Source organism: Acipenser ruthenus, chromosome 43 (genome assembly GCF_902713425.1).
Source record: "Acipenser ruthenus chromosome 43, fAciRut3.2 maternal haplotype, whole genome shotgun sequence".
In the NCBI taxonomy this organism is placed as follows: Eukaryota; Metazoa; Chordata; class Actinopteri; order Acipenseriformes; family Acipenseridae; genus Acipenser; species Acipenser ruthenus.
The window spans coordinates 9793914-9806835 of NC_081231.1; the positions used below are offsets into that span (position 1 = coordinate 9793914).

General features: G+C 43.5%; 1 protein-coding gene across 1 annotated transcript in view; it reads right to left on the reverse strand.

The window, feature by feature from the left end:
* LOC117965908 (butyrophilin subfamily 1 member A1-like) overlaps positions 1–12922 on the reverse strand; it is a 35671-nt gene that overhangs the window by 15527 nt on the left and 7222 nt on the right. The window contains exons 3-5 of the mRNA XM_059011954.1: positions 4654–4730; positions 3504–3851; positions 501–782 (exon numbers count right to left, since the gene is read on the reverse strand). Coding sequence (XP_058867937.1) covers positions 501–782; positions 3504–3851; positions 4654–4720 — 697 coding nt within the window. The 5' untranslated portion in view covers positions 4721–4730. The remainder of the gene's footprint in view (positions 1–500; positions 783–3503; positions 3852–4653; positions 4731–12922) is intronic.

The window sequence follows — 12922 nt, forward strand, 5'->3', positions numbered from 1 at the left end:
AAACTGTATCACCCACCATGAGCACTACTGCACACACCCAGGACTCGTGAGTATGTATTATTGTGGATCAGATATTGTGTTTATTAGTTGAGACTGCAATCCCGTTATTGTTTACCTCATGCAGTACACATTGTTGTGTATTGATGGGGGAGTTATTGTTTTGGTCACCAGACCTGGAATAAAAATAAACCCCACTTTTACAAACTGGGTTACAAGGCTGTCTGTTTAATTACCACACTGCATCACTCCTGCACCTGTTCTCACTCAGCCACTTTACCACACTGGTCCACTAGTTCATGTGTTTGATTCAGATATTGACTGGTCCACTAGTTCATGTGTTTGATTCAGATATTGACTGGTCCACTAGTTCATGTGTTTGATTCAGATATTGACTGGTCCACTATTTCATGTGTTTGATTCAGATGTTGATGCCCCATCATGATGACTGTAATCTATGGTCAGTGTCAGTCAGGCTCAATCCACAAACATGTGATACTCACTGGATATGTGGAGTTTGGATTCCCAGTCTGGCTTGGGTGTTTTACTTCTAACCAGACAAGAGAACACGTTGGATTGCTGTTTGATTTTGATGTAGCTGCTGACACTGAGGAGCCCCTGACTGACTCTCAGCAGTGTTGTGTTGGACAGTGATGTCACATTGTTTCCATCCCTGTCTCTCCAGATCACTTCAGGTTCAGGGTCCCACCCCTCTGATCTGCACACCAGCCGGGTCTGCTCTCCTTGTGTAGAGTCCATAGAGATTGAGGGCTGGGTCCCCAGAGCTGTCAGGGAATAGAGACAGTGAGACACACACAGATAGACTGTCAGGGAATAGAGACAGTGAGACTCACACACATAGACTGTAAGGGAATAGAGACAGTGAGACACACACAGATAGACACACCAGCCGGGTCTGCGCTGCTTGTGTAGAGTCCATAGAGACAGATTACACACACAGAGATTACACACCGGGGAATTACGCAATTACGCACCCATGTAATTTTACGATTAAAAAGTATCACCACGCATAGTTGTGTAATATTAAATAATATCGCCATTAACAGAGAAGGACAGGGAAACATGTTGGATCACACTGAGGATAAAGGTAACATTGGTTGATTTTGCCAGAAAATGACACTTTTAGAAATTCAGATACATCAATGCAGTAAGGAATGCAGCTGATGCTGAGCACAGCACCTCGCTGTGTAATCTTGTCCTGTCCGATCGGAGGCGTTCTCTTTCGGGAAGACAAACTGAAGAAGCTGGTGTTCCTTTATTACAATCTTGGAATTTAGAAAGACTTTGTGTTAAGAAACAAATCCATTGTATTCTACTATTATTTTGATATCCAGTATGAGAGAAGAACCCAATTCAACTGCACACTTTTTAGTGTTATAAATCAAACCCTGACTTTGACATTGATTATCATGCAAATTCTAAACGACGATTATCGATCATTAGAGTTCAAATGCTTTAAATAATAATAATAAAAGAATTATCACAGTAACAGTTTAACGAAACAATAAGTCCTCTTATAGAGCATGGTATAAAGAACTCATTCAAACAAATCCCGATGTTTTAAGACACGTTTGATAAATACATTGGCATTTACAGATAGCACTCCAATTGTCATATTCCTGCCATCACTTAGCCTTGTTTTGTGTAAAATCTAATTAATTTTCAGTGTAAAACCAAAAAAAAAAACTGTCCAAAGGAAAAAAAAACTACATTAACACTAGTGAATGCAACAATCCCTGTCCAGTGTGCCGTGGCTGCAGAGATGCATTTCAATTTTTGCTGCCATTAAAACTTTATATGACTTTGCATAGCCACTATAGCGTCATTTTTCCAAACAGTACATTAGAGGTAACCTACCCTTTCCTGCAACTGAACTTTCAACAGCAACACATTCTCCGGCTGATCATTTTCGGTTTGCGTCTCCATATTTGAATATGTAGAATATTTCCTATATGTATGTGGATTCATTATTAACTGACTTACTGCCCACATCGCATCCAAGACATGTAGAATCTCTCTTTCATACATGATGTACAGGCCTGTGACAGGATGGCTGGTGGTGACGTCAAGGCAGAAGCAGGAACGTAAACACACTGACACCAAATACTGCAGTTCAAAAATAAAGACGCAGGGTGCCGTTTATTTAAATACAAAAATAAATTAAAAGTTCAAGCACAAAACACTTGCTCACAGAGCAAAATAAAAATGTTAAACAAAAATAATCATGTACACAAAACAACATAGATCAGGCTGGGCAATAGCCTTCACTGATCCTTTGGGTTACTTTTTAAGTTTATTTTTAAGTTTCGTTTTCTGTCTCTCCTCTCGTTCCTCTCGCTCATCTCGCTCTCTCCGGTCTCGCTCCTGACACACACCCACCTAGTGCAGAGAGCTGTAGCCTTTTATATCGTGGCCGAGGGGTTTAACTGGCCAGTAATTATTCCATTACCCCTCAGCCACAATCTGCACAAGTTTATTAATTACTGTGGATGGGGTTTCCAATCCACGCTACTAAACAAAATACACAGCTACACCGTCACATTTATAAACAACAAAACAATAACAAAACCTGCAACGCTTCGCCATCATATAAATACAATAATAAATAAATACAAAACCACACGGCGCTTCACCGTCATAAATACAAATAAATCATAAAACAAACAAACAAACACAAAATAACAGTCTGCACGGGGGCGGAGGGGGAAACCCCGTTCTAAAACTAAATAAACAAAACACTGTACAGGGCTCCTCACCCTGTTACAAGGCCTAATCAGTCTACAGAGCATGCTGTAGAGAGCCACGTGCCTGACAAGCAGGTTGCGTTCTGGTATTTAACCAGAAACAAAAACAAACTTTCCGAAACAGCGGCACGTGACAGCGCAGTAATGTTAAATATTATTAGTTTCACTCGAGACAGACGGCTGCAGTTGGGACTGATTTTAAACAAAATAATATGTATAAAATAAATTAATAAAAGCAGGTTACTCTTGATCTCTGCAGCATCACCCTGTATTTGTTTACAGACGCATATTCTCAATAGCTTTTAGAAGCAACAACACAGATTACGTTCTTGACAATAAGTTAATATATACAAGACACGTTTTTTATTTCATGGAATATTCAATTTCATTAAAATATTATCGATTTGTTATTGTGGGGTCCCAAATGATAAATAATTTGATTATTATCGTTATCGTTACAAGCCTAATACTTTTGTTACTTTGCATATACCTGTACAGATACTGCATAATTTTGCATAATTTTAATTTTTTTCTGTGCATAATTCCCTGGAGTGTAACAGATAGACACTCCAGCCAGGTCTGCTCTCCTTCTGTAGAGTGCATAGAGATTGAGGGTTGGGTCCCCAGAGCTCTCAGGGAATAGAGACAGTGAGACACACACAGATAGACACTCCAGCCAGGTCTGCTCCAGGATATGGAGGTGTTATTTCAGATGAAAACACATTGCAATTCAGCACTGACCTCTGACTATCAGTTCAGTCTTTCCTTGTCCATACCAGACTCCATCAGTGGCAGAGCAGTAATAGACCCCGCTATCAGTGTGACGGAGGTTTCTCAGGTACAGAGAAAGAATGCCTTCCTCCACCCTCAATATCGAGAGAGCAGTGCGGCCCCGATAGTCACTGTCCTGAACATCTGTCTGGTCCCTTCGATCTGAATATAAATGAACTGGAACCCTGATGTTCTCTCTGAACCACCTCACTTCCATGTCCACAGCACTAAGACTGGGGGTGATGTGACAGGGCAGGATGACATCTTCACCAGGAGAGGCAATGTGGGGCAGATCAGAGCCAATAACAGAGCTGCCATCTGAAAAACAAAACACTGGCAATTAGAAACAAACAAGCATTTACTCAAACAGTACCCTAGTAGAAGAAGCAGCAGCACACAGCTATGAGATATGAACTATAAGCTGTGACCCTGGGACTTCTACACTAAACATCCAGCTATGAGATATGAGCTATAAGCTGCGAGTCTTGGGAGCTCTACACTAAACATCCAGCTATGAGATATGAGCTATAAGCTGCGAGTCTTGGGAGCTCTACACTAAACATCCAGCTATGAGATATGAGGTATAAGCTGTGACCCTGGGAGCTCTACACTAAACATCCAGCTATGAGATATGAGCTATAAGCTGTGACCCTGGGACTTCTACACTAAACATCCAGCTATGAGATATGAGCTATAAGCTGTGACCCTGGGAATTCTACACTAAACATCCAGCTATGAGATATGAGCAATAAGCTGTGACCCTGGGAGCTCTACACTAAACATCCAGCTATGAGATATGACCTATAAGCTGTGACCCTGGGACTTCTACACTAATCATCCAGCTATGAGATAGGAGCTATAAGCTGTGAACCTGGAACTTCTACACTAAACATCCAGTTATGAACGCTAGTGCACCTACTGGTCCAGAACTCAACCAAAGAACCAGTGCAATAAGATGTGACTGAACAGGCAAATTGAACTACAATTCCCCTTCCTATAAAAACAGGACATCTCTGAACTTGTGATCTTGCATCTCAGTGAATCTGTCCTGTTGAAAGATCTTCAAGGTAGCATTAGTGATGTGTCTCTTCATCAGTTTCATTTCTACAGTCCCTCTCACCTCTCTGTGTAGAAACAGCTGGTAGCAAACTCAAGACAATGAGACAGGTCCTCCCCAGGAATCGCATCTTCTTTTCCCTGGAAAACAACACAAGTGTTTGAGTGACAGTGACTGCTTTACGGTATCCTCAGTAAGGAAAGAGAAAGGGGGGTTGGTGCTACACTGGGATAGATGTTATGGTATCAGTAAGGAAAGAGAAAGGGGGGTTGGTGCTACACTAGGATAGATGTTATGGTATCCTCAGTAAGGAAAGAGAAAGGGGGTTGGTGCTACACTGGGATAGATGTTATGGTATCAGTAAGGAAAGAGAAAGGGGGGTTGGTGCTACACTGGGATAGATGTTATGGTATCAGTAAGGAAAGAGAAACGGGGGTTGGTGCTACACTGGGATAGATGTTATGGTATTCTCAGTAAGGAAAGAGAAAGGGGGGTTGGTGCTACACTGGGGTAGATGTTATGGTATTCTCAGTAAGGAAAGAGAAAGGGGGGTTGGTGCTACATTGGGATAGATGTTATGGTATCCTCAGTAAAGAAAGAGAAAGGGGGGTTGGTGCTACACTGGGATAGATGTTATGGTATCCTCGGTAAGGATAGAGAAAGGGGGGTTGGTGCTACACTGGGATAGATGTTATGGTATCAGTAAGGAAAGAGAAAGGGGGGTTGGTGCTACACTAGGATAGATGTTATGGTATCCTCAGTAAGGAAAGAGAAAGGGGGTTGGTGCTACACTGGGATAGATGTTATGGTATCAGTAAGGAAAGAGAGAGGGGGGTTGGTGCTACACTGGGATAGATGTTATGGTATCAGTAAGGAAAGAGAAAGGGGGGTTGGTGCTACACTGGGATAGATGTTATGGTATCCTCAGTAAGGAAAGATTAAGGGGGGTTGGTGCTACACTAGGATAGATGTTATGGTATCCTCAGTAAGGAAAGAGAAAGGGGGGTTGGTGCTACACTGGGATCGATGTTATGGTATCCTCAGTAAGGAAAGAGAAAGGGGGGTTGGTGCTACACTGGGATAGATGTTATGGTATCCTCAGTAAGGAAAGAGAAAGGGGGGTTGGTGCTACACTGGGATAGATGTTATGGTATCCTCAGTAAGGAAAGAGAAAGGGGGGTTGGTGCTACACTGGGATAGATGTTATGGTATCCTCAGTAAGGAAAGAGAAAGGGGGGTTGGTGCTACACTGGGATAGATGTTATGGTATCCTCAGTAAGGAAAGAGAAAGGGGGGTTGGTGCTACACTGGGATAGATGTTATGGTATCCTCAGTAAGGAAAGAGAAAGGGGGGTTGGTGCTACACTGGGATAGATGTTATGGTATCCTCAGTAAGGAAAGAGAAAGGGGGGTTGGTGCTACACTGGGATAGATGTTATGGTATCCTCAGTAAGGATAGAGAAAGGGGGGTTGGTGCTACACTGGGATAGATGTTATGGTATCCTCAGTAAGGATAGTGAAAGGGGGGTTGGTGCTACACTGGGATAGATGTTATGGTATCAGTAAGGAAAGAGAAAGGGGGGTTGGTGCTACACTGGGATAGATGTTATGGTATCAGTAAGGAAAGAGAAAGGGGGGTTGGTGCTACACTGTGATAGATGTTATGGTATCCTCAGTAAGGAAAGAGAAAGGGGGGTTGGTGCTACACTGTGATAGATGTTATGGTATCCTCAGTAAGGAAAGAGAAAGGGGGGTTGGTGCTACACTGGGATAGATGTTATGGTATCCTCAGTAAAGAAAGAGAAAGGGGGGTTGGTGCTACACTGGGATAGATGTTATGGTATCCTCGGTTAGGATAGAGAAAGGGGGGTTGGTGCTACACTGGGATAGATGTTATGGTATCAGTAAGGAAAGAGAAAGGGGGGTTGGTGCTACACTGGGATAGATGTTATGGTATCAGTAAGGAAAGAGAAACGGGGGTTGGTGCTACACTGGGATAGATGTTATGGTATCAGTAAGGAATGAGATAGGGGGGTTGGTGCTACACTGTGATAGATGTTATGGTATCCTCAGTAAGGAAAGAGAAAGGGGGGTTGGTGCTACACTGTGATAGATGTTATGGTATCCTCAGTAAGGAAAGAGAAAGGGGGGTTGGTGCTACACTGGGATAGATGTTATGGTATCCTCAGTAAGGAAAGAGAAAGGGGGGTTGGTGCTACACTGGCATAGATGTTATGGTATCCTCAGTAAGGAAAGAGAAAGGGGGGTTGGTGCTACACTGGGATAGATGTTATGGTATCCTCAGTAAGGAAAGAGAAAGGGAGGTTGGTGCTACACTGGGATAGATGTTATGGTATCCTCAGTAAGGAAAGAGAAAGGGGGGTTGGTGCTACACTGGGATAGATGTTATGGTATCCTCAGTAAGGAAAGAGAAAGGGGGGTTGGTGCTACACTGGGATAGATGTTATGGTATCCTCAGTAAGGAAAGAGAAAGGGGGGTTGGTGCTACACTGTGATAGATGTTATGGTATCCTCAGTAAGGAAAGAGAAAGGGGGGTTGGTGCTACACTGGGATAGATGTTATGGTATCCTCAGTAAGGAAAGAGAAAGGGGGGTTGGTGCTACACTGGGATAGATGTTACGGTATCCTCAGTAAGGAAGTAGAAAGGGGGGTTGGTGCTACACTGGGATAGATGTTATGGTATCCTCAGTAAGGATAGTGAAAGGGGGGTTGGTGCTACACTGGGATAGATGTTATGGTATCCTCAGTAAGGAAAGAGAAAGGAGGGTTGGTTCTACACTGGGATAGATGTTATGGTAAACTGCAGATCTTGTTTGATGATTCATCTGTTACTGTTTGTGTTGCTAACCTTAACCAAATGGTTTACTAAAATACCATTTAGATATGTGGTCTATAGGATTGCTGTTATATTGTATGATAACTGCCTTGGCAATTAATTGTGAATATTTATATACATGATATTGGTGCTATAGAGGTTTGTGTCTTCTCTATTAATTGAGCCTTTAGCAGCTATTACAAAACTACTGATCTGGGTATTTTAGGGTGTATTCACACTGGGTTCATTTCAGACGTCCTCAGTTCGGTTCGTTTGCTTTGAAACAATGTATCACCGTGCTAGCTGTTCACACTTGCCTTGTGTACAAGGCAAGAGTTATTTTGGAAATTAACTGGGGGTCGTTTTTGTGGTTCACTTTCGTGTTTTCCCAGGACTCAGTTCACTTGAAATAATCAAGTGAACTCGTTTTTTTTATTAATAAAAGACCATCGGATGTTTACATTTTCTGGCATTGCTTCTTCACACTATGTAAATATTCAAATACAATAGTAGTACAGTAGCCTACTGTATATATTGTTTAATGTTTTGCTTTTTTCATTTGTATAAAATCCTTGTTTATTGAAAAAAAAGAACTACGGTATTGTAATAATGACAACTGTAACAGGGGGAGACCTGTACTGACTCTTCTGATGTGTTCATAGTGCTGCAGGAAGAGGGCAGCAGCCCGTCAATACCCGCCTGTCAGTCATGGCAGTGACACGGAGAGGTGGGAGAGTGGGTGTGCGGGCTTTCCTTCTCTCTGAGTGGCTGAGAGGCAGGTCTTGAGGGGATTGCTAGCCCTATAAAATAACATTCAGCTGTTCCCTCAGGTCTGCCCTTTTGAGAGATCGAAAAGAAGGACGTGCGGACGCTGTGGTCCAGGTCCAAGACACGGCCTGGGAGAAAACCCCAAAAGAAACAAAAGACACAAAGAAAGAAAACAGGGTTAGCGGGGAAAACCGTGGGCAGACCCCATCAGTATTTGTTTTAGCAGCCTGAGGGAGCGGTGAGAGTAGGACGGAGACCCAGACCGTGCGGGTAGCGACGGTCGGAGTTAAGCTGCCGAGAGCAGCACCTTTAATTTGTAGTTTTTGATTACTGTGTTTTATTTTCCTGGTTCTTTTTCCCTTTTGCTTATTTTTTGTTTGAGCACCTGCGAGTGCGCCTATAACCTACTACGGTACCACCCCTGGTATCTCTGTGGCTCTGACTATCATTGTTGATAGGTAGACCACAGACAACAGCGCCCTCTGCGGGCCAAAACGTGGAACTGCCCCACTGAATAAAACTGGGCACCTGTGCCGTGCTGTCAAAAATATCTGTGTCTCCCGTTTGTCAGTGAATTACCAGCCACCCTTCCACAACAACATATATAAAGGAATGTATTTTTTAGGGATATAGCTCCTTGTGTAAAACATTAGCATAGAGTGTGTACAGCAAAGAATAAATAAATAATGTTTTGTTTCATTTATGAAAGACAACAGCGAACACGTAATTCATACCTGGGAACTATTTGGCAAACTCTGAGACTGACATCCTGCTGTATAGCATTGTTTTCTTTCTTTAAGTTTACTAAACCAAAATCAGGAACATATAACCTCCCTCCAGAGCTACCGTCCTGTCTCCCTCCTACCCTTCCTCTCCAAAACCCTTGAGCGGACTGTACACCGCCAGCTCCCTGCTTTCCTGTCCAACCACTCTCTGCTCAACCCTCTCCAATCTGGCTTCTGCTCTGCTCACTCCACTGAAACCACCCTCCTGTCTGTCACCAACTCACTTAAGTGTGCCCGAGCTGCCTCTCTCTCCTCTGTCCTAATTCTCCTCGACCTCTCTGCTGCCTTTGACACTGTTGATCATTCTATTCTACTATCATCTCTTGCTGACCTGGGGATCTCTGGCACTGCTCTGGCCTGGTTCTCCTCCTACCTCTCCAACCGCACTTACCAGGTAACCTGGCGTGGAGCAACCTCCACACCTCACCCTCTCTTAACTGGAGTCCCCCAAGGGTCAGTCTTGGGTCCTCTCCTGTTCTCTCTCTACACCCGCTCCCTGGGCCCCCTCATCGCATCCTATGGTTTCTCATACCATTTCTATGCTGATGATGCTCAGATTTTCCTCTCCTTCCCCACCTCTGACTCCACCATCTCCTCCCGCATCTCTACCTGTCTGTCTGCTTTTTCCTCCTGGATGCACTCGCATCACCTCAAACTCAACCTCTCTAAATCTGACCTCCTTTTCTTTCCCTCCTCCTCCCCCTCCTCTGATCTCTCTATCTCTGTTCCTCTGGAATCTACCACACTCTCTCCCTCTTCCTCAGCTAAGAACCTTGGAGTCACCCTGGACCCCTGCCTCTCTTATTCCCAGCACATCTCCACTCTGGCACGCACTTGCCGATTCTTCCTGAGCAACATCCGAAGAATCCGACCCTTCCTCACCAACTATGCTACCCAGCTCCTGGTCCAGGCCCTGGTACGCCTGGCTGGCCTCCCTGCGTCCGCCACCCGTCCGCTCCAGCTCATCCAGAACTCTGCTGCCCGCCTGGTGTTCTCTCTGCCTCGCTTCGCCCACGCTACTCCACTACTCCGCTCGCTCCACTGGCTCCCGATCACCGCTCGCATCCAGTTCAAGACTCTTGTACTAGCCTATAGATGCCTTGACCAGACTGCACCCAGCTACCTCCAGACCCTCATCTCTCCCTACACCCCCACTCGACCTCTCCGCTCCGCCTGCACTAGAAGACTGGCTCTACCTCCGCTACGCTCCCCTGCCTCCAGAGCCCGCTCCTTCTCCACCCTTGCTCCGCAGTGGTGGAATGACCTTCCTACAGATGTCAGGACTGCCCAGTCCCTGACCACATTCCGGCGCCTCCTTAAGACTCACCTCTTCAAAGAGCACCTGTAGAACTCCTCTGTTTGTATCCTGGGACACTATCACCCTTCATGTAAATGTGCTTTATTTTGCTCTTATCTGCCCCTATTTTACTGCATTTAATCCTGTACTTCAGAATACTGTAATCTGCCAAGTGTTTAACCTGTAGTACTTTGTATTTAATCATATCCTGATGTAACTATCTCTATTTAATCCTGATGTAACTATCACTATTATCTGCTGTATTATTGAATTGTGGTTTGTCACACTTGAACAAAAGTTATTGTATTTCTTGCTCTTATTGTATTACTTGTATTGTAACACTTGAAATGTATTTGCTTACGATTGTAAGTCGCCCTGGATAAGGGCGTCTGCTAAGAAATAAATAATAATAATAATAATAATAATAATAATAATAATAATAATAATAATAATAATAATAATAAATAAATAAGGTCCTTTTTTAATACAATATTTTGTATTTTTTTTTTCCAGCACTGGTAAACATATTTATGTACACACCAAGCATAACTTTAACAAACAGACGTTTGTTAAAAACTGGCCAACTAGCCAAAAACGAAATATTTAACTTATATACTGTACTATATTGTATAATAAAGTTGGTACTTGCACACTCCCTCGCACAACATCGTATACAGTAATCAACATGTAGTGGGTGTTTAGGTAGGGCTGTGTATTTTCACATTCATTAAAATCGCTGTTTCCATAGGTATAATTAAGAGGCCAATTGGCATGGTAGGCTTGTGTTTTTTTCTTTACTTCTCTTACAGTCATTCAGGTGCTGACATTATGGATTTCTGCAGTGTTGTCCTGTCTCTAACCCAGCCTTGCAATCTGCTTTCATGCTGCCTGCCTGTGCTTGATTAGTCTGAGTACATGTTACCTTGACAACCGCTGATGCTGTTCTGCTATTGGCTAATTTCAGGAAGCTTTTACTCACCCGTGGCATTTAAAAATGGGGAAGGAAACGAGCAGAGAGAAGGGGAACACATTGTGAAAGCGTTGGGCAGAGCTGAGAGCTGAGAGCTGAGAGCTGAGAGCTGAGAGCTGAGAGCTGAGAGCTGAGAGCTGAGAGCTGAGAGCTGAGAGCTGAGAGCTGAGAGCTGAGAGCTGAGAACTGAGAACTGAGAACGAGCATCGTATTTGTTTTTGTCGTTTTTCCTATTGATCTTTTTTGTGCTGAAAGAAAGCTATTCTAACTAAGCTGGCATCCAGCTAAGTAGCGTCCTGTGAGCTGCAGCACTGCATCTGAGTTTTCGCTGTTTGATTTCCGGTAGCGGTAAGCCTTGTCTTGCGAGGCGAGTGTTGAATGTTTTGTTTATTTGTTATATAGTACTGCTCGCTCTCCGCTCTGTGAAGCGCTTACTAGTGATTGCATTGCACTGTATGCTATGGTTTGCTTTTATTTTATTTATTTTTTATTTTGTTTGAATTGTTTTAGTCTGTATGGTAGATGGGCTGTAGCGAGCTTGGAGATAGTGTGAGGCGAGAATGAGAAAGATGCGGCTGCAAGTTTGCCATGGCGGGAGGAGCTGGCCTGTGCATGGTCAGCCTTGCCACTGCCAGCAGGAGCACTGACTGCCTTGCCAGTCATAGGCCCATTGAAGCCTCCCTTCCTGGCCCAAGACTGTGACCTGGACTGCTCGGTTTTTAAGGGGGGAGGTGGCCGAAAAGAGGGGGCGTGTGTGACGAGGTGTTCGCCCCTTATTAATTTATATATATTATTTTGCTGTTATGATCTATTATCATTTTTATGTATATATGTATTTGTTCCTTTGATTTATTAATATGATTTTGCATTTGTGTGTTTTGGATCGGCAGGGAGGGGGTTAAGTTCCTCCATGCCAAAATACATGTGAGAATGTGGCTGGAGCCTTAATTGAGTAATTGCTAATTATTGATTAATTGGGCTCCAGCCACAAACTCAAAGTCAGGAGAGATCCTTTAAAAGTCTGGGGAGAGAGATAAGAGGAGGAGTGTAAAACAATACTGTGAGTATAAGAAAAGATGATTGCTTCCAACTGTGAGACCTTTAGGTACTCATTCTAGTTTAAAGATTACTTGTTTTGTTCTGCTTTACTTCGGCCCATTTTTTGTTGTTAAATAAATACACTGCACTGCCACACAGTTTCAGCCCCATACCTCTGTTTCCTGAACATTGCTTCCTGGCCCACAAACGCCACTCAACCCTAACTTGTGACATAAACGTTTCCACTAGAAATCTTTCTCGGTGTCTTCAATGTAAATTCAATGACAGCCGCAGGCTAGAGATGGCAGCAAGTCTTCCAGCAGTCCTTTCCTCTCCTGCACAGACAGAGATAACAATGAAAGCCCTCCAGGAACGCTCTGTGAGCATTAGGACATAAGAACATAAGAAAGTTTACAAATGAGAGGAGGACATGGTTTATTTAGATTTCCAGAAAGCTTTTGACAAAGTCCTGCATAAAAGATTAATTCTCAAACTGAACGCAGTAGGGATTCAAGGAAATGCATACACATGGATTAGGGAGTGGTTAACATGTAGAAAACAGAAAGTACTGATTAGAGGAGAAACCTCAAAATGGAGCGAGGTAACCAGTGGTGTACCACAGGGATCAGTATTAGGT